Source organism: Centruroides vittatus, unplaced genomic scaffold (genome assembly GCF_030686945.1).
Source record: "Centruroides vittatus isolate TY-2023 unplaced genomic scaffold, ASM3068694v2 contig_799, whole genome shotgun sequence".
In the NCBI taxonomy this organism is placed as follows: Eukaryota; Metazoa; Arthropoda; class Arachnida; order Scorpiones; family Buthidae; genus Centruroides; species Centruroides vittatus.
In genome coordinates, this window is record NW_027122516.1 from 2,945,117 (window position 1) to 2,971,914 (window position 26,798).

Genomic DNA, 26,798 nt, shown 5'->3' on the forward strand with positions numbered 1-26,798 from the left:
AAAATCCATAATACACAAAAAAAAGCATAAGAGATAGAATAAAAACTATAAAACTATCCCATGACAAAATTAAAAAGGTTAAAAGTTATAAAGAGTATGTTTACAAATATTTTTGAATCAAGTAATGTCTTCATCTAGTAGAAATTCAAAGTAATTAATATTTTGTGCTGTAAGGATCTTACAGTAGAAGTAAGATCCTTGCGATATAGATAATCTATAAAATGGTGTAAAAAAAAACATGACAAATTACACAAGTTTCACTGGAACCTTCTTAAGAGGAGCCAATCAGATTGTACATAACTATTTTAAATTCTTGTATATTGAGTAAATGAAAAATGACCATCTGGAACAGTAGTTAAATGTTTACGACGACACCTTTTAGTTTTCAACACAAAAATTTAATTTAATTAAAAAAAAAACATTTTTGCTCTTAATTAAAAAGTCGTCGTCAGATAACTCAAGCATAAAATAGAGTACCTGCATTTAAAAATTTAAATGCAGATTAAATGAACTAATCCAATATTTATAAAAATAAAAAGAACAACATAATAAAGAATATGAGGGTAAAAATGGATGGTTACAACGCATCAAAATGTATGTAAACTCCATATCTAAGTCTGGAAAATATATTTTGACACTCCATAATCATCCATTTGGACATATTACACTCATGTTCTAGCTTTATTTTTATTATTATTTTTATATATATATATATATTAGTTAATTTAATTTAATTTAATTTAGTTAATTTAATATTTAGTTTAATTAACACTTGTTTTGTTGTTGTAATTATGAGTTTATGTGAACATAATTTGAATTTTTAAATGTTCTTTGAAATATTCTTCTATTTTGGAATACTGTTTTAGACATTTTATTTTGTTTTTTGCTTGAGTTATCTGAAGAATTCCTTTTAATTAAGATCAAAAACGTTTGATTTTATTAAATTTTCTTGTGCTGGAAACGTAAGTGTGTCAGCATATTTATTTTGCTTTTAAATCAAGATCACACTTTATATTATTTAGTTAAAATATTTTGAATAAATATTTGAAAAATTACATATGAAAGCCAGATAATAAGGCAGTTAAGACATTTGCCTACAAATCTGAGAGATGGTCGGATATATAACACTTTTCAGCATTCAATCCATTATATAAGTTCTTACTAAATAAACAGTAAGAAGTGTGATTGTTAGCTTAAATGGAGAATAAAAATGTCAACAATTGTTCAATTTCTTTTAGCATCATAATTAACATTATCATTTCTAAATACAAAATAATCTGCTTATTATAATCACTTCAAAATGCACATAAGGTGGTGATATCTAACAATAACATTATAGTCTTGTTTACTTACCCTGCTTAATTAGTGGAAAATCTGATTTCATTGACTCTGACATTAAAAGAACATGTTAAAATAATTCAAAAATGTATAACTTAAAGATTTATTAATTATAATTATTAATTAATAGTAATTCGTCCAGCAATGAAGCAGCAAATGCCAGCAATTTAAACTATGTACTGCAAACAAATAACCAATGCTTTAAGCGTTGTGTGTTATATCAGTCTTATCATCAGCCAAAAGATGAGGCTGATGGCATGAAAAGACAATTCTAAAAAGCAAATTTACCTGAAGATAATGATCTGTAACCAAATTCCAATTATAATCAGAGTTTTTATAATGTATTTTATGTTTTGGGACAAGCTAATTTTGATAACAGTAGACAACTGATAACGATATCTGTGACTATAATTAGCAGATTCTACTGTATTATATTTTAAATACAAGTTAGTGATTTTGGAGTAGTGATCTACCAATTTATTTCTAATCAATATGCTATATTGTATGGTAATTATAGAAGTAATTATTAATTATTTAGTTATGAACTAAGTTTGAATTTTATTATGAGTAGTAAAATAACTACTTAGATTTAATTTTGTTGTTTTTATTTTATAGACTTGCTACTGTGAGGATCACGTACGCCGTAAAGGATTTAAATATGAAAGAAATCAACCTATACCTTGTCCAAAATGTGGATATGACACAAAACAAACAAAAGATCTCAGTATGTCAAGTGAGTATATTAAAGATTGTATGAAATTATTAGATGTTTAACTGAAAATAATAATAATATGAATTTTAACAATTTTCTTTATTAAAATTAGGCAATTTCTTTGATTCCAAAATAATAAAATAACAATAATTATTTATAATTATAAAAAATAATTTTCAAGAAACTACAAACACAGTAAATTATTCTGCATTAGTAGAGTATTTCTTCTAGTATTTTTCCAAGTATATCTTCTAGGTCAGTAATTATTTGATTTTGTGTAGAGTTGAAACAAGTTTCGTAATTGATTCTGAGTCATGTTTTTAGGAACTGTTTAATTTATATTTGAATGAGTTTCACTAATAATAATACATAAAATTTTAAGCAGTCAAATAATATATAGTTAAACTTAGTTATAATAACCATTAGGCGACCGGCGAGATTTTCTTGTTATAACCGTTACTCGTTACATCTATGAAGAGCAGTGACGTAACTAGGGAAAGAATGGGTGGCTGCTTTGGGCATAAATGTAGGGGTGCATCCTGCAGGTGGAAAAAATTATATCTAAGCCACTAATAATTAGTGAAATCTATTTTTAATTTTTAATTAAAAATTAGCTGATTCTAAAAAAATGTATGTATGTATGTATGTAATTAAATTATACTATATTTTTATTAATAGTTAAATAAACTACAATATAATTAATATTGTAGTTTATTTTCATGTAATTAAAGATAATACTAACTAATAATACACCTGCTAATACGCCTGATTTCAGCTAATCTTTTTATCTACAGCTCTTAAAATTGATGATTGCTTTATTTTTTGATAATGTCAATACTGTAGAAGAAGACAAAGAAAACTTTCTACACACTTTGACGTTTTTTGCTCCACATTCTAACTCAAATAATTTCTACTTTTTCGTAAACCAAGAGACATTTCCTTTTCTTAATAAACATCTTTCTCATAGAAGGGTTCATTTCTAACTAGAGTTTATGGTAATTTTACTATCATAGTGACAATTAGGTAAATTGGCAGCGTAGGGCTGGAAGTTAGACAAGAAAGAGGAGGATTTTCTCCAAAAAGAAAGTTAAGTAATAAATAAGCAGGTTGTAAAACTAATTATCTAGTGGTCATAAAACTAAGTAACCCTTTCAATTTTATCGTTTCTAAGAATTTGGTATTGCATTTATTATTACTTGAACAATTAAGAATGTTCATATGTTTACATAGCTACCAAAAATTTGTCTGGTATATCTGTGGAGTACCCTCATTATAATCTTGAGAAAATGTATGAAAATATGTATAAATTGAAATTGTTATGGTGTTTTGCTTGTTATAACTGTGAACATGTTATATCCATGTTTGTTATAACCAAGTTCAACTGTATATTTGATTACTTTTGTTTACTCAGCTCTGTGGGAACTAAGAGGGACATTTAATCAAGCTCATCATGGGTTTGACCTGGTGCACAATGACAGCCAGGTGAGGTATGTGGTTAACATATCTAACATCTTCAGGATGGGATCACACACTGAAAATTCCTTTGGTTATTTGACCTTTTATTACAGTGCCTAGAATGGTAGGCTGACATCTTAACTGTCTGGCTGTCATTCATTTTATTATTTAAAATAACAAATATTGAAAACAAACTGTAGCAAGGAACATGGAATATATAAAGTGACAATCAAACTCAAATGGATAAGACAAAACAATTAAAAAAAAATAAGATTATTTTAATTTTTTGTTTAAAATTATTTTACAATTTTAAAATGATCTCAAAAAATAATTGAATAATAGAAATTATTAAAAAGTAATTATAAATTTTATTGAAAAGTAAAGTATTTTAAAGTGAAAAAATAAAAATTATGGAAGAAAGGATGCTGAAATAATAATTAAAACTATTAATAAATATTTGTTAAAAAACAAATAAATAGTAATACAGAACAAAGGAATCAATAGAGTTCTTTTACAAAAAATCAGTCCATCTCTAACTAGAATTTAAACTGAACTGATACTAAGGTAACTGGACTGATGTGGCATGATATTGATCTTTAAGTAAATCAAGTTTCTTAGGATGTGTTGTCTGTGCCATCGACTCAGAACATTTGGAGACAATCTGTAAAGAGTTAAAGAATATAAGCTGTTTAAAATATAGTCTGTTAGTACTCAATTCCAACTTCAACAATGAAGTCAAGTATTTGATATATATTATAGTGAGGCTGTGGAGTCTGTAGACCAAGCCTGACTCCAATTCCTGCCTCTAAATATAATCAAAGTAAATATACTTTGATTATATTTAGAGTTAGGAGTAACCCAGAATGGTATTTCATCACTACCAAATGAATCATCAGATTACTTTTTAAACATTTTTTAAGATTTTTTAAACATCAGGCATTCTTATCAAAACTGAAAGTACTTATCTTTTTTCAGAGTTTTCCATTATCACCACTATCATCTTTATCTTCAACCACACATTGATACACAAAATGTTTTTCATCTGTGGTTATAAATAAGATTTAATCTGAGTAGTCTTACCCATTTTCTATGGGTCTTCTAACAATGAAAATTTAGAATTAGCTAACACAAAATGTATTCAAATATAAATTTTCAAAAATAAAATTAACAGTAATTAGTGATAAGCAAAGAAAGATCATGAAGTAGGGGGAATCATCTATTTATAGTTACAGAATACAATAAGGCATAGTCTAGCTTGATTAGTTACTTGCATTTAAATTACATTTTAAATATCATTTTGAAGCTTATTTAATGTAGATGAGCCCATTGCATCAATTTTACTGTTTAATTTCATTTAAAGTAATTATAAGTGAAAAAGTGTACCCAGTTTTGCTCTTGCTATAATGGCATTCCTGCCTGTCATTCCAGTTATTGCACTCCTCCCATCAAGTATAAAAAACATTCCTGAGAATAACTTCTCAAATTGACATTTTTTAAAATTCATTCCCATTTTTTATAATTTTGTTATTAATGGAAAGACTATTGTAAATTAAACTTTGGTCATGAGGACTGTCGTTCTTTCTGAATAAAATGGCACCGAAGTGAAGAAGAATTCCTAAAGGTAGACAAATAAGAAACAAAAAACTATGTTTAATTACCGTATTTTACGGACTATAAGATGCACCTTAAATTTTAAGCAATTTTTTTAAAAAATACCTATAAGGCGCTACGGACTATAAGACGTACCTGAATTTTGGAGGCAATTTTTCAAAGGAAAAAGTGCATCTTATAGTCCGTAAAATACGGTAAATGTCATTGACTTACTTATTCATTTCCGCATGCAAATTAACTGTGAAGGAATTTACATGATTATTTGAACTTTATCAAAGAAACAAAGGCCATGTAATGAAGTGACATGCAGACACATTTAATATTAATCTTTATTAGAATTAACCAGGGAAAGAATTGAATCTATACATGTATGTGTCTGAGAAGTTTTATATCTTATATTAATAAATATTATGTAAATAAAGTTATTTGCTTTTTTATTTTCTCCATTTATTTGTAATTTAACATCAGTTATTTACAGAAAATATTTTGCTGAATACAATTAGTCATAAAATAAGATCTTGCATTATGGGAAGTTCCTACAATGCAAGATAAGTGTTTAATGCTCCTGTTAGGAGCTGAATATAAAATACATGTAAAAAAACAGGAGTTGGAGTCTGTCCATTTTTACCAATGCTGACTTCTTTAGCAATGAATTTTCTTCCGACTCAACTCTATAGCCCTTATATATAGCAATAAAATATATTAATACTGTATTCTTTCACTTCTGCATACTTTTTCACATCAGAATCAGAAATTAGGTTTTTTGAAAGTAGGATGCATCTTAGTTTAATATTTAAAAAATAAGCTGACCAGTTTAACTACAGAAAAGCAAATTGTGGCATAGTTTTCCTGTATGTTAGTGAATTTTGTCATATCTGTTCATTCTGTTGCTCCTTCAGATTTTTGCTTTAATAGTACTACATGTGTTGAATTTGACTAAAAGTTGGAGCCTTATTTTAAATGCCTTCAAAAAGATTACATTTGTTGCGATACGGCATTGAAACAAAAACACTTTTTTTTTCCATTCAAAAAAAAAGCACAAAGTACAGCGGACTCGTGCTAATTCGGCATCTCAATTATCCGGCATACCATTATTGGTTAATTTATGCATTTTCAGCTATAAATTGATATGATGTCTTACAATTCGTTCTTGGGATTGGATGGCATCAGTCTGTTGCTCTGGGTGACTCTGGATCAAATCCAGGCAAGCATTCTAGCAATTTTTTGATAGTAGTCTGTCCTGGATTTGTTGGGCTCTATCTCCCATCATCTGGTCACCTTCACAAACCTGGCCAAACCTGACATGAGCATGATTAGAAGAAATGACATGTAAATTTTAAATGATTTGGATATAATTAGATTTAATGAACTAGATCTATTTTTACAGATTTATTTAATCTTTATTTGAATTCTTATTTAGCATTATTAACATATAAGTAATTATAACAAAAACATTTTTTTAGAGATCATTTATAAACAGAATATGTTATTTTATAATAATTAATAATAATAATTTTTTTTAGTTCGCAAACATGATTATGGCAGACAAGGTACCCAAGATTATGACGACGATGATAGAGAAGGTTATTATGATTATGAAGCATGTGGTGATTACACAGGTTTGTTGCTATTTAAGTGTGTATTATTAAGCTGAAAGTACTATAATTTTTTAGAAATGATACAGAAATTATAGTTAGATTCTCTCTTTCTCAATTTAATTTAAACTTGAAATCAAATCTATCAGAATATCAGTCACGTATCTTAACTGTCTTGGCCATTCGGCTATAAGTTTAGAGATTTGTAGTCATATCAGAAAATTTGTTCTTAAAATTTTGAAAATTTCTATTTTGTGAGATAAATTTTATATAATTTAGTTTTCCTTGTAAGTTTTTAATTACCACTTACATTTGATGATAAATCATGGTCTTTTAAAATGAAATCTACTATTTTAAATTAACATAATTATATTAATTATTATCTCAGAATGTTATAATGTACAGTACATTAAAACATTGAAAGTCCAAGTGTTACATTTGCCCATTACAATTTCTGAATGTTTTTGCCTCATCTTACATGGCATATGTGCGACCGATACTCAAATTCTTCCTGTAGTTGCTATGGCATATCTGTTAACACTCCTCCCACAGCAACCATAGTTCTACAGCTCTTGCAGATTATCCATGTTGCACAATGATGAGTGATTCTTACTTTGAGGACTACAGAACAAAATCCCTTCTCTATTGTGAAGTCCCCATTTTTGTTTCCTAGAGGTAGTAGACAATAAGATGTTTGAATACAGATGGGAGATGAAACTCAGAAAGTCACTCTATTAATTGGTGCACATCTCTTATTTCTTGTTTAATAATTAAAATAATTACAGTAATTTAAAATGGTGGCATTCTTTTTGAAGTTCCTGTGTAATCTACGTAAATGTCACCAACAGATTTTAATGACTTTTCAATGCTTTGAATTAGAAATTTTTATAACACATTTTCTTGTGATTAATTAAAATATTTATTCTCAGGTGAACTTATTCTTAATTGAGGAAAGATTGACTACAAACTGTAATTATTATTGTTGAAATTATAAATATACTGTATATCACATCCCTAACTCCAGAAATATCTGTTAGTTTGTATGGAGAACGAAGTTTTCAGTGGTCTAAGCCATCATTGTCGGGTTAACCCTACTGTAGCATCTAAAATAATGTGCTAGTGTCAATGGTATCAAATGTAAATACTATGGATACTAGCACATGTAGTAATAATAAATACAAGTGTCAGGCACTCAGTTCCAAAGCCTTGTTGAATTAACAGGTTTGCTGGGGCAATTGATGCTATTTAAGGATAACTCAACAGTATATCCCAATCACTAGTTATATATCTTACATGTCTCTACAGCACTTTGGATTACTAGGAACGTAAATTAAGCATATATTAAATGTGGAATGGTATTTACATTTACATTACATTACATTTGATACCATTGACACTAGCACATTATCTATCTCTTCTTTGAAACCGTGTTTGATGATTGTTGGACTATGAACCCAAAAAATTGAGTTTTAATTAAACACTTGGCTCTATTTCCATCTTTATTTAGTTGATCAACTAAATCTTTATCAACTAAATAAAGATGGAAATAAAGCCAAGTGTTTAATTAAAACTCAACTTTGGGTTCATAGTCACTAGCACATTATTTTAGATGCTACAGCTAGGTTAACCCAACAGTGATGGCTTAGACCACTGAAAACTTTGTTCTCCATACAAACTAACAGATATTTGCTGGAGTTTGGGTATGTGATATACAGTATATTTATCATTTCAACAATAATAATTGTTATAAAAATCAAGTACTTAAAACTCAATATTTACAACAGAAAATTAATTATTAGTATAATTTACAAAATTACAATTATTCAAAACTCAAACAATTAACCAATAAGGAAAAAGGACATAACAGAAGAAAAATCCTTACGCAGTACTAAATCAATCAATTGGCAGCTGTACACTAACCAACAGAAGTGACACAATTCCATTTGTTATTCAAATGTCAGTTTGAAATTATGCAAATAAAGTTGTAGTTGGGAAATATTGAGATAGCAGTTGAGATTTAACATAATTTGACCCCAAAACTCAAAATAATTGAAACAAAAGGAAAAATAAGTAACGTAATTAACTAAATATAACTCTAAATAAAAACTCTCCTTTCATGAGGCCAACAACTACAGTGTAGACATAAGATTTAAAGTAATTGGCTGAACTCGAAGGTATAGCCAAAGAAGTAATAGGATAGGGAGAAAGGGGTGAGTACACTTGTACACTTGTAGCTGACAGGGGCGGAAGACCAGGTGCACTCAGCGGTATTACCTGGCTTGAAAATAAAGAAAAGAAGGCAGAAGGCAAAGGTGAAAATACAGAAAATAGGATAGGGGTGGAAAAAAGGAGGTAGAGGGTGTCTTCATTGGATTTATTAAACCAAAATAAAAAAAATAAAATAAAAAAAATACAGAGATTAAATAATAAACAGTACATTAGTAACATTGAAAATGTACCAAACACACGCCCACTACACTTTGTGGAAGCGACTTAGGTAGTATTTACATTATATACATTTGTGATCAATTGTTGAAGAAAAGTTTACACTACACAAATGCACTCACTGTTGTGATGATCGAGAGTCAGATTCCAACAGTTCAGTTGAAGCAAGGAAGTCCATGAGACTTTTAAAAAGTTTTTGATCCGTCATGAAGTTGTCCATTTCGCATGGCCAGTTGAGTCCTTGGGAGAGTGCAGTCCTTAGAAGTGGTTCTTGTTCATGTGTGAAGTTATCACAGTCAAATATATAATGATGAACGTCTTGTATTGAGGTGTTGTTACAGCCGCATAAGGGAGTGTCTCTGTGACCAAACCAGTGAAGATAGGCCTCAAGGTTGCCATGTCCGGTAAAAATTTGTGTATTTATATATGTGATGGAAAGATGCTTCAGTTTAAGTCTTGTCTCTATGTTGGGGAAAGGGGTGAGTGAGGGAAGAGAGGAAAGAGAAGAGGTAAGTGTGAAGAGGGGGAGGGGAGGGGAAAAAGAGATAGAAGTGAAAGGAGAGATCTGTGGGTGCCTGACAGGAACCGAATATTGAACAACTTAAAATAAAATACATTTAATAAGTGGAGGTTACATACAAATTGAATGAACAGATGAGATTGGTGGCACCTTATGAGGCTAACATGCAAGACAAAGCAGAGAACCTGTATGCTGAGAATGGAGAGCCAGGATTGGCAGAAGAGAAGGTAGACCATTTGAATGTTGAAGAAGAGGGAATTCAGTTGAGATCCAGTGAGTCTTGATTACTGGGCACAGGTGATGTTGGTGAGGTATTCTGTTTGTTGATTGGAGTGTGGTAGTCTGCTAATTTCAGGTTGTTAATATACTGCACAAAAGCGTTGAGGGGACAGGGCCAATGGTGCCCCTTGTAAGTTACCTTGCACAGTAGTGGTTGACGTGTTGAGTAAATTTCGTGCATGTAAAGATTAGGTGGAAAGTATCGTCCTTTTCCTGAATGTTACAGTCACAAAGTCCATTTCCTTTGTTAAGGAACCTGTGTAAATAACTTTTGAAGTTACCATGTCCCATTAGGATTTGTGTAAGAACATGGGTTGTGCTCAGATGCTTCAGGTAAGGCCTCCTGATTACGTCTGGGATAAATTGAAAGGTGTTGCGTCCGGTGAGGCTGTTTTTCCAGTCAGATTGCCACCAAGCCATAATAACAGAGTGAAGTCTGCAGTGTAGACAATCTGAGTATATGTGAGCTACATGCAATGCCATCTGTGACCCTAATATATTCCCTCAGCACACCAGATTATTTAAAAATAGTACTCACATCGAAAACCAATAACCAGTGCGAAATTTTCATCTGTGACCATTTTATGAATGAGTCTCACAGTTATGGAAATTTTTATTGCCCTCCCACAACCCTCCAGACTAATAAATCACAAAAATAAGCTAAAAATAAATGAATACCAAGGGTTAAAACAAAAGTGTAAATCATGAGAAGTTTGCCACAAGCAATAGTGCAATGAGCACAGCTGGCTCGTGATGTAGTCAATTGCTGGCTCACAGCATCGCCAAATTCCTCTCACTACTACTCGCAAGTTTGCTTGATCACCAGCATTTTCTAATGTATAAATTGAATGAAAAAGTGAACTTTCTAAGAGTTGATACTAGAAGCAGTTGTATCTAGCTTTTTCTAGAAAAATAAATGTAACTGCTTCTAGTATCCACCCTTACAAGATTCGTTTGCTAATGCAATTTATAGATTAGAATGTACTTATTTTTGTAATTCATATTCTTTTTTAACATTAATCTAATATAAGAGCGATGGTAACATCTCAGAGACATTTCGTTCTTTTCACTTTTACGATACTCTAGAATCAATTCCTGAAGAGCTTGAAAGCACTAGAACGTTCAATTTGCATTAAATTTTCTGTTAATCTTTATTAATTTAGTTTTCTTTTTCTTTTTTTTTATGTCCCATTAAAAGCAATTTGTAATTTTGTTAATTTTAAGTTTTGATAAAAATTAAAATCTTAATTTTATTATTTATAAAATATTTATTTGTTGTTAAAAAACTAAAGTAATTTTTCAAAATATTAATGTTTGTACCTGTACGATTCAATAAAATCATTAATTTTCCATTTGTTGTTTTTATTCGTAGATAATTATGAATATGGAAATGACGATGAAGATGAAGAAGAGGAGGAGGAAGAGGAGGAGGAAGAAGAAGACGAAGAGGAAGATAATGAAAATGAGGAAGCAGCAAATGAAAAAGCTACATAAGATGCATACGAAGTAAAAATAAAAGGATTTTATTGACAAATAATTAAAAAAAAAAAAAGTAAATTATTTAAATTTTCAAAATCAAAAGTTGATGTAGAGATTTTAAAATTTTGGACATGTTTTAACAGAGTTATTGTTGAGCAGGATGCTTGCAAGATTCCTGGAATGCATTTATTTATTTTAATGCAATGGAGAGAAAGGATCGATGTGTAAATTTATTTGCTTAGACAGGCCATTTTAAAACTCATTTCTCATTTCTACACAAATGTTCAATCTATAAGATGTTTGTAGTAAAAACAAAAAAGATTTCTTTCGAGAATAAATCTATACCGTTTACTGTAAAACAAATCATATGTCATGTAAAACAATTATTCAAGTTCCGAGACATCTTCCTAAGGTCATTTGAGATGTTTTAAATTTTCATTTTCCTCAAGTACACAAATTCTTTGTTTCTTTATCTTTTTTGTAAACTTTAAAGCTTTGCTTTTATATCTTCATTTTGGTCTTAACGTATCTAATTGTCAGATTTGTCGAGCTACTGCTATTATTAACTAATTATAATTTGGCTCAAAGGTAGGTTGTTGGTTGCTATGTGGTGTCGATATTAATAAGTAGAAATTATTTAAATTTAATCTGTGTTTTGATAAGTCTGGCAATTAGATATTTGGTTTGATATTAACATATTGGATGCAGTCCTATTGTAATTTATTGAATGTAAAGGAAACTGAATGCTGTATCTTTATCATCCCATAGAAGATCAACATCTCTAAGAAAACATGAAGTTAAAAACATCATTTGTTTTACTTGTAATTCGAGTACAGAGGTAACACTACATTGTTTTTATGATTATAACTTAAAGTTGTATCTCTGTACTCGAATTTAATTCATTTCAGAAGGCTGTTTGGGTAAATTAACCCATTCCAGATCCCCAAAAATACACTTACAAAAGCATTTAACTAGAGTTTAACAAATTAAAAGACTACCTGTCCAGACAAGAAGTTTGTATATAGGTTATTTGGGCCTACTGCCCTAAGCTTTCTATATCTGGTCTCGATTTTCATTTATCAAATGCTGTTCTGGAGATTAAGGAAGGACGAACAGACAATAGGAATTTATAGGTCTGTAATTTGCAGCCCAGTACATGGATGAAACAAATGCAAATCTATTCTCACTTTATCCAAGACTTTAGAGAGTTGTTGGCACCCTCCTCAACACCTTCCACTGTTGAGGAGAGAGAACCCCCAGAAAAAGGGGGAATTCCGTGCACGTGCGGGTTGCCATCTATTTCATTCAACATCTCAGGATGGAGTAACGATTAAGAAATGAAATTTGAATCGGGACATTGATGCTGTTAAATTTTGGTGGTTAAAGGTCGAGGGATAGAGGGCCATCACGTGCTGTATCTCGAGAGGGGTCGGACTTTATGAAGATTTTACTCGTTATTAACGTTTACATTTTTTTTTTCTTATTTATACAAAACTCTTCGTTGCCCTCGAAATTAAGCTTTGTGCCATTTTATAATAATTTTTATATTATTATTAACAAAATGTCATAACAGATGGCGCCCCCCCACACAGATTTTTATTTAAAAAAGAAAAGCTGGGAAAGTTACACAACTAGTCACTGCAATTTTTAATCATATTTTAATTAAATTATCGCAAGGATCAATTCTATACCAAATTTATTGCTCTATACAGTAAGGAGAAGAAATTTGAAGTTGAAATCACGCGACTTCCGGTACACACCGGAAATTCGTATATAGTTAATCCGGGCATCTTCCCTCTAAGCTTTCCGTATCTGTTCTCGAGATTAACGGAGGATATGACGAACGACAATGGGAATTTATAGGTCTGCAATTGAAAATTGTAACCCAATAACTACAAAATAATACATTGTTAGTACAGGGTGTACAGTACATTACATAAATGATACTCCGATTCCAAAAATGTGTTACCTACAGTATGTTAAGCATAGGACAGATATGAGCCCTCCCTTCAGATGTCAACTCTAGTCCAGTTCATCCCACACTGCAATGTACTGTACAGTATCATCAATTGCTACAATGGCGGCAGCGATACTGGCCATATCTGTCCTATCTCCCAGATTTGTCGGCAGTGGTGGCACAAACGTAAAATATTTCACATACCCCTGGTAAAAGTGGCGTGGATCGTAGGGGCCAGGAGAGCAATTGTTAAGAAATCTCCTTGACATCTCTGTGGATTTGGCAAGGTTATTAAGAAACCTCCAGACATTTCTGTGGATGATGCAACAATGACACGGGTTCACACCCGTGACATTGCCAAAATATTTAGTAATTATACATAGTGAAACCTGAGTAAAACGGAATTTCTCAAATGCCTGCGATTCCTTGAAAAATTCCTGGTATTATCCGCCAGAAAAATTTGATCCCGATCCCCCAGAGAAGTAGGCTGGCTCCTTTAACCGCATGAATTGAAGATTGACTATTTATATTATATTAATTGACTGTTTTTTCTTTTACTCTTTCCGTTCTGTGGGCACTAAGAGGGCCTTATCTCATGCTCATTGTGGGTTCGTTCACTGTTGTAGGCCTGAAGTCCGGAATGTGAAGGACGGGGCCCGATCTATCTAGGTGCTTTTTTAAATTTTAAGGGTTAGAAACCGTTAATCCATTACCATTCTCCATACTGTGGCATTATATTCTGTCAGGCCAAATTTACACGAAAACCTTGTAATTTTAGCAAGAATTAATTGGATATACAACATTTATAATCTATATTTATATAAGTTATGGATTGTCCACTAATTTATACAATTTTAAAGGGGTTCGGAAAGTACATTGTACACAATAGAGAAGGAAGGGTCGAGATATCGTCTACATGGACTTTTTTTTAAAATAGTATTAGTGGCATGCGAATTTTTTTTTATGAGCCTACTTACTAGCAATGTGAATAAACTATTAATTAGAAAATATTTGCAGTCATTTCTCCAATGGGAATCCACCTACACGCAATTAAATAATGTGTGTTTTCCAAAAATACATCATTGTACACAACAGTGTCAAAAGTGGCTCAAAAATTGTACATGGTAATTAATTAATAGGCGGACCCTTGCCTGTTAAATAATTTGATATTTTCATAGGAAAAATTTTGTCATGCTTCCATCGTTATAACATACAATATTTAACATTATTATTAAAGTTATATGATAGATATACAAGAGTCTATAAATAACTTAATTGAATGACTAGACATCATGCAAAACGTCACTGAAATTTGCATATTGTTTACTCAGTTATAATTAATTAGTTCCTTATCTAACCCATATCTTTAATTTCTTTTTTTCTTACTGATTACTGTGATGTTATTCTGATTACTTCATTGCCTCTGTTGTTATACGGTAAATAACTTAATAATTTTAATACCAAAATACGTATATTTCCTTTTAAAAATATATTTTAATATTATTAAATTAATTTGTTAAGATATTTAATTAGTAGTAAAAATATATCGTTACTTAACTTAGGCAAATAAGTTACAGCATTTCTATAAATAATAGTGACAAATGCATTTAAGTGGAATAGTCCAGTTTGGCCAGAAAATTAAGTTGAAATTTTCACTGTTTTTTAAGGGTAGATTACTCATCCTGGTGTAATTTTCTAAGTAAATTGCATGTGAAGTGGCTACACTAGTTTTGTAGGAAATAGGAACAACAGGATTCTGTAACCTAATTTAATTGTGCAAAGTAATATCATTCAATGGTTATGATAGAATGCAATTAATACTTAATGTTTATGTTTATGCTTCTTGTCCTCTAATTGGTTAATAATCTCAGTCACTAGGGCTTTTTGCTAGGAATTATTACAAATAAACAATTAATACTTGATTTATTTTAAATATATTTGTTACAATTGACTTAATGATCATACTTAGAATTTATCCACATTTTTTTCTTCTCATCTGTAGATATTCTAATTCTAATTTTTAAGTTGTTATAACCATTTTACATCCCGATATTTACCCTTCCATGTACATTTTTGAAGAAACAACTAGTGAAGTGCCCTTAATATATTGCCTAATGACTTAATTGCACTTAGACAATGATTAAATAAAAATAATTAATTATATAAGTATCAATTATCCCAGTGAATGTAACCTATTTAACCTATTATGACGTATGATGTAAATAATGCTGAAGTACTTGAACAGATCTGTGGAAGATTTTATATACGTTTTAAGAAATGAGTTAATTTATACAATTACAGATAAAAGGTTTTGTGCTTCGTGTTGTTTACAATGTCAAACAATGCTTATTACATGCAAAATGAGTAATGTTGATCGGATAGACACTTACGCCAATGTTTTTTGTTTATGTCAGTCTTCTTTACACGTGTTTTATAGTGGTTGGCCTTGAGCTTTGACATTTTCGAACTTTCGTCTTTCACAGTTTACTTTCCCGGCTGTTAAGAACAATGAATGTATTGTAATTAGTCAAATTTTTGATACTCCTGGATTTTTTCAGGTCCAGCGATTCCAAAATCATGGAAAGAGAAGAAATTGTGTTTGTGTGTTTTGGCCCGTATTTTGCTTTATATTTCTTGACCTCATAGATCAAATTTCAAAATTTTCTTGGTGATTACAGTATATCGTCGATTATCCGAAAAAATCGATTAACCGAACGCTTTCCACCGCCTTTGGGCACTAAGGGGCCTTTTAATCAAACCCGTTATAGGTTCTGTCAGGGCCAAAATGGGGCAGTCGGATGATGAGAAATAGGATCTGATTTATCTGAGATGGACTACTACCGAAAAATTCCTGTTTTTCGACCCGTCCGATTTCGATCCTGGGTCCCCACAGTAGTACGCTGACACCATAACCGCTTGGCGAACCGCCTGTTCCAGTATTTAGGCTAGAGCCTCCAAACAGAGGCCCCCCCATAACAGTTCAGGCTTCAGGGTACCAAAAAAATTATATAAATGTAGCTCACTGAATCCAGATCCAGACGGCCGGATGGCCGAGCGGTCAAGGTGGCAGCCTACCGCTCTGGGGGACCCGGGATCGAATCCGAACGGGTCGAATAATCCCCAGGAATTTTTCGGGGGTGGTCAGTTCGGATATGTCGGGCCCCGTCCCTCACCACCCGGTCGCCCCATTGTGGGCCTGGCCGAACCCATAATGGGCCTTCTAAAAGAGGCCCTCTTAGTGCCCACAGGGCGGAAAGAGTTAAAAAAAACCCAGATCCCGTAAAAAGCTGTATTTTTTCTAAAAATCCAGCAACGAGTTGCATAACTTTCCCGGTTGTTATGAAGTTTTGTTATAAAAGTTTTTATATTATTAATTATTACAAAATGGCAAAAAGCTTCATTTTCAGAAGAGTGAGTTTTATTTAAAAAAAAAAAATTGTAAATGATGATAACGAGTAAAATCTTCATTAAGTCCGATCCTTTCCGAGATATGACACATGATCTCACCCCTATCTCCCTACCTCCTCGAACTTTAACCACCAAAATTTAACAGCATCAATGACCCTTATACACAAGTTACGATGCCAAATCAATAATGGTGATGATACAGAAAGAGAAATTCATGAATAAGAAGAGGTCAAACAAAAGTCAATGATGTGGTAGACCAGAACAAATTCCATAAATGGAAATGTGCTGGGCATATAAGGACACACTACAAATAGATAGGCCGATATTATACTGGATTTATAAATAGAAAAAGAAAGAAAGGAAGACCAAGTAGGCGACAAAAACAGAGAATTTGCAGTAGAAGAAGAGAAGAATTTAGGAGAGGCCTTCATCCAGGAGAGAACAGAAACATCAGATATTTTAGTTCGTTGCCTGTACACAACACAAATGCCACGTTCCTTGACTAAAAAGAAAATGGAGGACGTATATTCAATTTTCTTCAAACATGGCGTCGCTTGAGACACACTCAGCCGATTGCTGAGATATAGTTTACGTTAAACGACGTTTAACAGCCGAACGACGTCCAAGCGTTAGCTGGCTGAACCGCGGTTTAAAATGCGTTGCAAAGACGACGGTCGTCTGTTTTTGAACGCCATCTAAATGAACCTCGGAAAAACGCTGGCTATTACTTTCTTCGCTGTTACTCCCCCCCCTCTCGTGAGTCGTTTAGCCAATCAGGTCATTCGTTTATGACATCAGAAAAATGGCGACGAACACGTGTTAAAATCATGCCGGAATTTTTCCGAAGAAGAAAAAAGTGTCCTCGCAGAAATTATAAAAAATTATCCTGCAGTTGAGGAGAAACGTTACAACGTTACAACAATCGTATTCTGGGGATGAAAAAACCGCATGGGAGATGATACAGAACGAATTTTTTTCGTCGTTTGCTTGTTGGTCTGCTGGCGGGAAGACCTTATTCTTATTCGTTAAACAAGACGTCTTTCTTATTATAAACGTCTCTATCACTGTACAAAATTTTTAAAAATATATTTAGTGATAGTTTGATAGATTCCTGCATACAGTAGAGACGTGAACTCCGATAAGATCCCAGGCTACCCTCTGGAAGCATCCGGTGGCATAAGATCGTAATGTCGTTAACAACTGTTGTTCAGTAGTTAATAACAATGCTCTTCTATCAAGATGCTTAATTTCGCCGTCAATACGATTTAAAATATGAACAAATTCAGATTTAGAAAATCTATACCGAATTCGAAATTCGTTCTCGGAATAGATTTCTAAAGGATCATTCCGATCTCGTATTACCCTTTCTCTCTCCGTAATTGTTGAGATAAATATTTCTCGTTTACAAGATTTATTAAATGAACAATATCCATTGTGACATAAATTTTGCGACCAACAAATCTCGATTTCTACTCAAATAAAATGGTGTCTAAACCTGCCATCGAGAGAATCTAGAAAATAAGTCGAATAACTAGTTTCTAATCGCTGTTTAAACTGTGGCAAGCGAGAAACTCCGTCTCTGCAATGAAGTTTTTCTGAACCGCGGTCTACACGATCTCTAAACTGCCATCGGCGTTTAAACGTTGTCTCTGCAATCGGCTGTCTATGTAATATATTCTAGCTCATTAGAAGGATCGATATATCTCCACACACCAGGGAGCGAACAGGAATAGAGCTAAAGCCCAATCCTCACCACAGAAATATATCCACCTCGATATATCCTGACAGACTCCCCGAAACATTTCTGGGGTTTTTCAACCCGTCCGGATAATTACTACAGGTCATAACAATACTCATATATAGTATCTTTTATATTTATAATTTATTACGTCGTGGTCGAAATGTAAAATGGCGTTCTCTATTACAGTCTGTATATGGAAAAAATCAGCTTAGGTATTATGAGCACCGGCCATTGATCGCTTAGTCGAGACAAGTTACTTCGCTTTCTTTCTCATTTGTTAAACATGCCCCTGCCATTATAAACAGTGGTTTTTTTTTTGTAACTCTTTTCGCCCAGTGGGCACTAAGAGGGCCTCTTATAGCAAGCCCATTATGGGTTCGGCCAGTCCCACAATGGGGCGGCCGGGTGGTGAGGGACGGGGACCGACATATCCGGACGGACCACCCCCCGAAAAATTCCTGGGGATTTTTCGACTTGTCCGGATTCGATCCCGGGTCCCCCAGGGCGGCAGGCTGCTAACCTTGACCGCTCGGCCATCCGGCCCTTTATAAACAGTGTTATGGAAGCTTCACGCTCTGGTATTGGAATTCGCTGTAATAGTAGTTAAATACATCATTGTTTACCGTTAATGAATGCTACTGAAAATTAACACAATTAACGAAAAAGTCCTTCTGCCACCTAGTGAGAGAAAATGAAATAAAATTCACAAATTGGCTGACATTAAGCCAAAGTGCTGACGTCATTAGGGAATGTGATGATTGGTTAAACAGAAGTGATATCACGCGTGACGTTGCTCTCAAGTCTTTCCGTAGACAGACTATAGTCTCAGTTCGTTTTGAAAAAGTTTAGCTTTACTTCCATATATTTTTTTTTGTAATTTAGACGCCATCTTCTGTTCACAACACGCAATTATTAAATAATACATCAAAATCACAAAATGGCAACTGAATATTTTTCTGAACACAATTCTTATTTTTACTATAATTATTATTAATGATATAAAATTTTTATGTACTATACATTTTTTTCAACACGAAAAAAATAGAAACGGGGCTATTTATCACACTACCACATCTTGCAATTGCAAACAAATACTGAACGGCTGCAGTTATGCAAATCACTTTTTGCATCGCTTATCGATGCTTCTCTTATTGGCTTAAAATTCTGGCTTATCGGATTTTGTGTGCAGCCGAGAATTGCATTTATCTGCATTTCTCATTTTGAACATCGTCGGGAAAATCCTGCGTATTCCTGGAGTTATCACCCTATTAACCATCATAAGTGTGGGTTCAACGCATTGTTAGCATTAGCGTGTACATTTTACATTTTCATTCTTTAACGATTTCCTCTTTGTGTTTTACCAGGATTACAAAACTCGAGTTTCCATCATGATTAATGCTCTTTACAAATTGGATGTCGGAGGAGGAGAAAACTCGAACGAAAATGATAACAGTCAACAAGGAAAAACTTAATATAGCTCAAAATTTATTTAAGAACATTTAAAACGAACATTTTGGCAAATATCAAACGAAAAAAAAAAAATCTAGCAACGAGTTGTGTATCTTTTCCGGCTGTTATGAGATTTTGTTTAAAAAATAAGTTTTATACTAATTACAATAAATCAAATTGTGTGTGGCGCCACAAATAAACACAAATAAAATTGGTTATAAAAACTTTTTATATTATTAATTATTATAAAATGGCAAAAAGCTTCATTGTTTTTAGGGAAGAAATCAGTTTTATATAAAAAAAAGTAACTAATAACGAGTAAAATCTTCATTAATTAAGTCCGACCCCTCTCTAGATATGATACGTGACCCACCTCTATCTTCCCATCCCTTCGACCTTTAGCCACCAAAATATACTCCGAATTATTTTAGAAGTTTCAAAATTTCTGCGCCACCGAGCGCTTGTATGGGGTTCGGGGTACAGGTGGCCTTTCTAGTTCTTTAGCGGACCTCTTTTATCATGATTTTTGAAATACGTAGATAATAACACAGTCTTAAACAATTGTATTTTCTGTTTTAAAACAGAATAACATAAATTTATAGGGATAGGAACCGCTAAAGGTCCCTAAATTTCCCCTTTTGAAGGCCCTGCGGAGAAGGGGTTACATCCTTCCTTTCATCTGTGCTTTGTGTTGATAACCTTATGCACCGATAGAAAGCGTTTTCCTATGACAATTTATAAAGCACAGTCCGTCAATTTAATGCGTAAAATCTATAAATAATTATAAATTAATGCAGTTTAAACTATGTAATTAACCAAAATTTTTAAGTTAATATTTAAATAGCTTTGTTCTGAAGCTTAAGCTGTGTTATTTGAATTGTAAACATATAAATAAAATTATATGACGAATATTTTAAAGCTTTTCTTTGTTTATATTAAAGGTTAAATTCATTTATCCACGTAATAAAAGTATGAATATAAATATTATATTAGAATTATCCTTTATCAATTATCAATGATAGCCTTTATCAAATACACCAGTAATAGTTGATAAAATATAGGCCTATATATAATTTATATCAAATATTATTGATGTAATTGATGAAGGATATCATTGATTATCACACACACACACACACACTATATATATATATATATATATATATATATATAATATATGTGTGTGTGTGTGTGTGCTTATTATAAATTGCTTATTATAATACAGTATTTAAGTTAAAAGAGGCAAATCTACTAACATAAATAAAATTTTGTTTTTAATTATTATAAATTATACATTAAAGAATGCTTTAAAATGGAATTCATTATCAATTAATTCATAAATTTCTAAATATTCCTATTATAATAATTCAGAAATTATTATTGTATTGTAAGAATATCATTATTATTATTATTATTTTGAATTAATATAATTTTAGAAATTAGGTAAATAATTGTATAATTTTTGATGATAAATTTCAAAGTAGACTCCATATAAACATTATAAGCTTTTTTTTAAAATTTAATTAAACGTTTTTCGAGACTTCTTCATTTCATTATCAGAGCCAAAAAAGACCTAATAATAATTTCCAATGAGATAGTAATCACTAAGGCCCCACAGTAAACTTAAGGCCCTTAGTAATTCCTATCCCTATAAAAATTTAATGTTATTTTTATCAACAGAAAATAAAATTTTTAAGACTGCCTTTTATTAATAAAGAGAAATTCTACGTATTTCACGTGTTTAAAAAACAAAAGGCTAACCAATGGGATTCGCTCTTCCCCGGGCACCATATAAGCCCTGGATAGCCCTGCATATTTGTAACAGCAGTGAAATAAAATAGAGTGATTTTTATTATTATTTTACTCTATTTTATTTCATTACTGAGAGCAAGCGATTTGCAACTTATGCCATAAATTTTCATTACTTTTGAATATATTTAATGTATCAATGCCCTATATATATATACACAGTATATGTTGTATTATATCCACACACACACACACACAATCAAATATACTGTATGTATTTTTTCATTATTATCTTTGCGAACTTCAACTCCCGTTTCTATCTATAATCGTATCGGACATTCTGATATCAAAATTATTTTATGATAATTAGAAAGTGATATTAGCATTAAATTTCGTGTTGCATAAATTTCAATTCAACTCTAATTTTATACGAATTATTATTATTATAATTATTTGGTTAAACTTATTCTGAACTTCCTCGTCCCATTGGTTCTGGAAGAATGCTTTGTTTATGCATTACCAAACTGGATTATCGACAGCCTGTTAGTTTCTTTGACCAAGATTCTAAACGGCTGGACGAATTGTTTCTTTAAAGGTGATAAAACCGGAAGATAAGAGAACACAAACACATGCCTTAGGCTAGACTAGGTTCGTGTGTTGAACGTTATCTAATACTAGTCTTGTTTTACGTGAGGGTCGGACAGACCATCTGGCATTTTGGCAAATGTCAGAGAGGCCGGGGTCTCCCGGGCCAGTTAACACTGATCAGAGTTTTACGAGAAATGCGTAATTTTAGAAACCCATTAGAAATGTTTTATACATAAAAATTTTAAGCATAATATTAGTACTGTTTTTGTTCTGAGAGTATGTTGCTGTCTTGTATATAAGTGTGTGGCATATTCTGGTATATTGATATTCAAATTGAGCATCGATTATCCGAAAAAATTGATTAATCGAATTCTTTCCTCCCCTGTGGGCACTATGAGGACCTTTTTGGGGAAATTCGCCAACCGGAGTGTTGATGTTCTATACTTCGTTGGTGCACAAGAATAGTGACGCAACTCAAAAATTTCCACTTAAATTTATCTTTGTATACTAGTACATTTATCAATTAACAGGACTTATTATACTGGAAAATTATGGATGCAGATATTTAGTCTTACAGATCAGAAATAATATTTTTTATTTAGTTCAGGTGAACTAAATACAAAAGGACACAAAGGCATAATAATTGAATCAAATATTTCCAATTTCGAGTTTATTGTAGAAATGTATAGCAAACTCCCCATTTTTTTATGTGGAAGAACGAACACTTATATTTATTTCCAAAATAGATTTGAAAATTTTCAAAATCCAAGATCATGACAAGAAACTTTTAAGTGGCTGTTCTGAAAGATCTATTTTTTTGAGTTGTGTCACTATTCTTGTGCACCAACGACTTGCAAACGTTTTCGACTCCCCTTCTTGGCTCTTCCTCAGGCATCTACATACAATTTCCTGCATATTATATCCAAAGCCAGCTTTTTTGCTTTGTGTTGTTGCGTGTACTTGACAAGCCGAGAATAGATTACACTCTAGTGCATGGCCTTCCCCAGTGTGGGCCTGGCCATAATGGGTTCGGCCTGGCTCCCCCTATTATGTCCAGGCCATAATAGGGGAAGCCGGGTGGTGAGGGAGGTGGCCCGACATATCTGGACGGACCATCTCTCGAAAACTTCCTGGGGTTTTTTTTTTTCGACCGTCGAGGCCCACCAGTGACCAAGCGGTTCCGTTTCCTGAACACTGGGAGTTCGGTCGTGGGTTCGCGCCTGGCCAGGACGAGCTGGCCACGTGGAGTTTTCCGGCGTTTCTCCACGTCTGTAAACCTGAATAGGGCCCAGCCCCCTCCCGGACGGCATTTTCCCCTAGGCAGATTGCCCAAGCATTGTGTTGCCGTAACTTAACTAAACAAACAAACAAATCGACCGTCCGAATTCGATCCCGGGTCTCTAGAGCAATAGGTTGCCATCTTAACCCATCGGCCATCCGGTGTAAAAATATTCATTTTAATTTTACTATTGTAGTAAAATTAAAATTAATGTTTTTACTTTATTTAAGGTAGCCTATTTGTTTTTTATTATTATTCTTTACCTACCAAGTATGATCGGTTAACCGAAAAAAAGTAGTTATCCGAAAATGTTCCGTCCCGATTATTTCGGATAATTGACGCTCTATTGTACAGCAAAACTCCAATTAATCGAATTAATTGAGATTTCGAGCCATCCGGATAATTGGGTTTTTGCTTAAAATAGTCCTTTTTTAAAATCTAAACAGCCCGTTATGTACGTGTGTAGCTAATTATGTATATTCGATAGCCAGATGGCCGAGCGGTCAAGGTGGCAGCTTACCACTCTGGGGGACCCGGGTTCGAATCTGGACAGGGTCTAATAATCCCTAGGAATCCTTCGGCGGGTAGTCCGTCTGGATATGTCTGGCCCCGTCCTTTTTCACCTGGCCGCCCCATTGTGGGCCTGGCCGAACTCATAATGGGTTTGAAAAACAGGCCCTCTTAGTGCCCACAGGGCGGAAAAAGTTAAAAAAATACACATACAGTATATTTTTTACATATATATACAAGACTTTATTTTTTAACAAAATCGGAGGGAAATCCGGATAATTGGTGATTCGGATAATCAGCTTCTGGATAATTGGAGTTTATTATTATTTTTCCTTTAACTGAACAAGGTTTTTTACAAGGACAGTTTTTAATACGATGCCAGAGCCGAATTTTGTCTACATTTCGCCCTACTTTAAGCAGAATTAATATAAATTACGGTTGGTTCATATTATGGTGTAAAATGCCGCGGCAACAAGGAGGTCGCCTACACGTCAGCACTTTCGCTTATTATAGGGGTCCCCAAACTATTTATTTCGTCGACCCCTTCATAGAATATTTGCCTTCTTATTGACTCCAGATTAAGTATTTAACAAAAACATTAAATCATTTTTTGCATTTCTGATGTTAAGCAATAAGGAGATCTGCATAACAACCCAACGAAAGAATTTATAGTTCCCATATTTTATAAAATCCACCCAATAACATTAACAGAAAAAGGAGATATTTTTCACCGATTTATAATTTTAAAAAATAATAGCAAAATTATGAATAGATGGAAATTTGCCTATAGTTCTTAAACCGTACGTGTCATAATACGTAAAATACACAATTATCATTGAAAACATAACATAAATTATATTGGATGAAAAAAACCTCTTACTGTCATTTTGCGACTACTACTGTACTGACTACTAAATATGTTAACATACCTTTTTATTAAAACAGTTGATATTAGTGGGATGGATGTGTCTGAAGAGAAGCAGCAAGAGTATTGGTATTCGGTTGAAAATTGGTAAGTTTTACTCGCAAATCACCACAGTTTTCCAACTTCAATCTGTTCCTCTGTTTTGTCAAAATTATGTTCGCGTGGCTAAAACCAGCTTCAACCATGTATGAAGCTGGGAATGCAAGTAAGAAAGGTTCGGCTTCTGCTCTGAGCTTGGGATATTTAGTGGCAATATTGTTATTGCCCCAAAATTCACTGAGGTTTTTATTTTTAAACAACGCTTTAGCTTCGAGATCTACACATCAGTTCATCTTTCTAAGCCAGGTTCACTACCTTCATTATCCATTTTTACATCAAATGGATTAGCACACCATTCGGGAGCATGCATATTCTCCAAGTCTTCTCTTAATTTATCAAGATGTTTAATATATATCTCCAAATCACAGTTGGAAATCTTTTCATTTTTTTTTAGTACTCGCAAGTTTGTAAAATATTTAAAATCGGATTGTGCCAGTGAAGATTTAAATAGCTCCATTTTTACTTGAAAGGCCATTATGATTGTTCGAGCTTGAACAATTGTAACGTTTTTTTCCTTGCAAACACTTCTGTACTATACAGGTATACCTCGAGTTACGTCGTTCTCGATTATACGTCGTTTGTCAGAAAAGTATATGGAAAAATAAAAATCAAGTTTAAGTCACTTTATTCGACTTTACATCCGTCCGCCACAAATATTGAAGTCGTAATATCACTAGAAAAGCGTTAAAAGCACATAAAATCATATAAAAATATGTACATTTAAGTAAATGTTAATATAATCATCATAAATCCTAGAGAACGAAACGTGAAAACATCTGTGTTTCTGTGTTGTCGTCTTATTTAGCGGTCTTTAAGTGCTCATTATTGGCGTTTTTCCACCGTAGTTTCGACTTACGTCGTAACTACACAAGTAAATTCGACTTACGTCGTTTTTCGACTTACGTCACCTCTCCTGGAACCAATTACCGACGTAAGGCGAGGTATACCTGTATTAAATTTCGAACAAAGGTCTGCCAAATAGAACAGATGGTTCTTGCACTGTTTTAACTTGTCATAACTATATGACAAGTTAAAACAGTGCAAGAACCATCTGTTCTATTAGTGATGATCCACATTCCTAAGAAACTCTTCAGCTGAGTCGTACAATTCAACAAGCCTCTGCAAACTATCACCTCTTGACAACCACTTTACCTCAGTGTGCAAAAATAATTGGTTGAAAGTTTCATCGTTTTCTTCACATAACTTTGCAAACAGTCGGGAATTGAGCTTTAATTTTATTTATTTGACCTGATGCACACTTTTAGAATATCATGAAGTTCGCCACTCAGTTTTTTGGCTACAAGATGCTGCCTGTGTAGGACACAGTGAACAGTATGTACTTTAGGAACCTTTTCCTTCAGAAAGACGAAAAATCCTCTGTAACGGCCTACTATAGCAGGTGCACCGTCAGTAGCTACTGCAGTAATATTCCCGAAAGGAATGCTGCGCTTGTTCAAATAATCTTGCAAACATAAAAAAAATTGTCTCATCTTTTGAATCAGTTTCAAGATACTTAGCAAATAGAAATTCATCGACGGTGTCATTCAGGGATGGACTATGAAACCTAACGTAAGCCACGAGATTTGAACTTCCGAAAGTTGATTCGTCAAGTTGAATAGAAAACTTACAATGCTGGAGCTTAGAAGTCAAAGTTCCACA

The 26,798-nt window shown here is 32.8% G+C and overlaps 1 protein-coding gene across 4 annotated transcripts in view; it reads left to right on the top strand.

The window, feature by feature from the left end:
- The window catches only part of Noa36 (zinc finger protein 330 homolog Noa36), a 192,143-nt gene extending 180,346 nt beyond the window's left edge, over window positions 1–11,797 (top strand). For all 4 annotated transcript variants that reach the window (XM_067278376.1, XM_067278374.1, XM_067278377.1 and 1 more), the window contains exons 9-11: window positions 1,954–2,071; window positions 6,640–6,735; window positions 11,328–11,797. In XM_067278376.1, the coding sequence (XP_067134477.1) occupies window positions 1,954–2,071; window positions 6,640–6,735; window positions 11,328–11,449 (336 nt within the window). In that variant the 3' untranslated portion in view covers window positions 11,450–11,797. The remainder of the gene's footprint in view (window positions 1–1,953; window positions 2,072–6,639; window positions 6,736–11,327) is intronic.
- The last annotated feature ends 15,001 nt before the right edge of the window (window positions 11,798–26,798 follow it).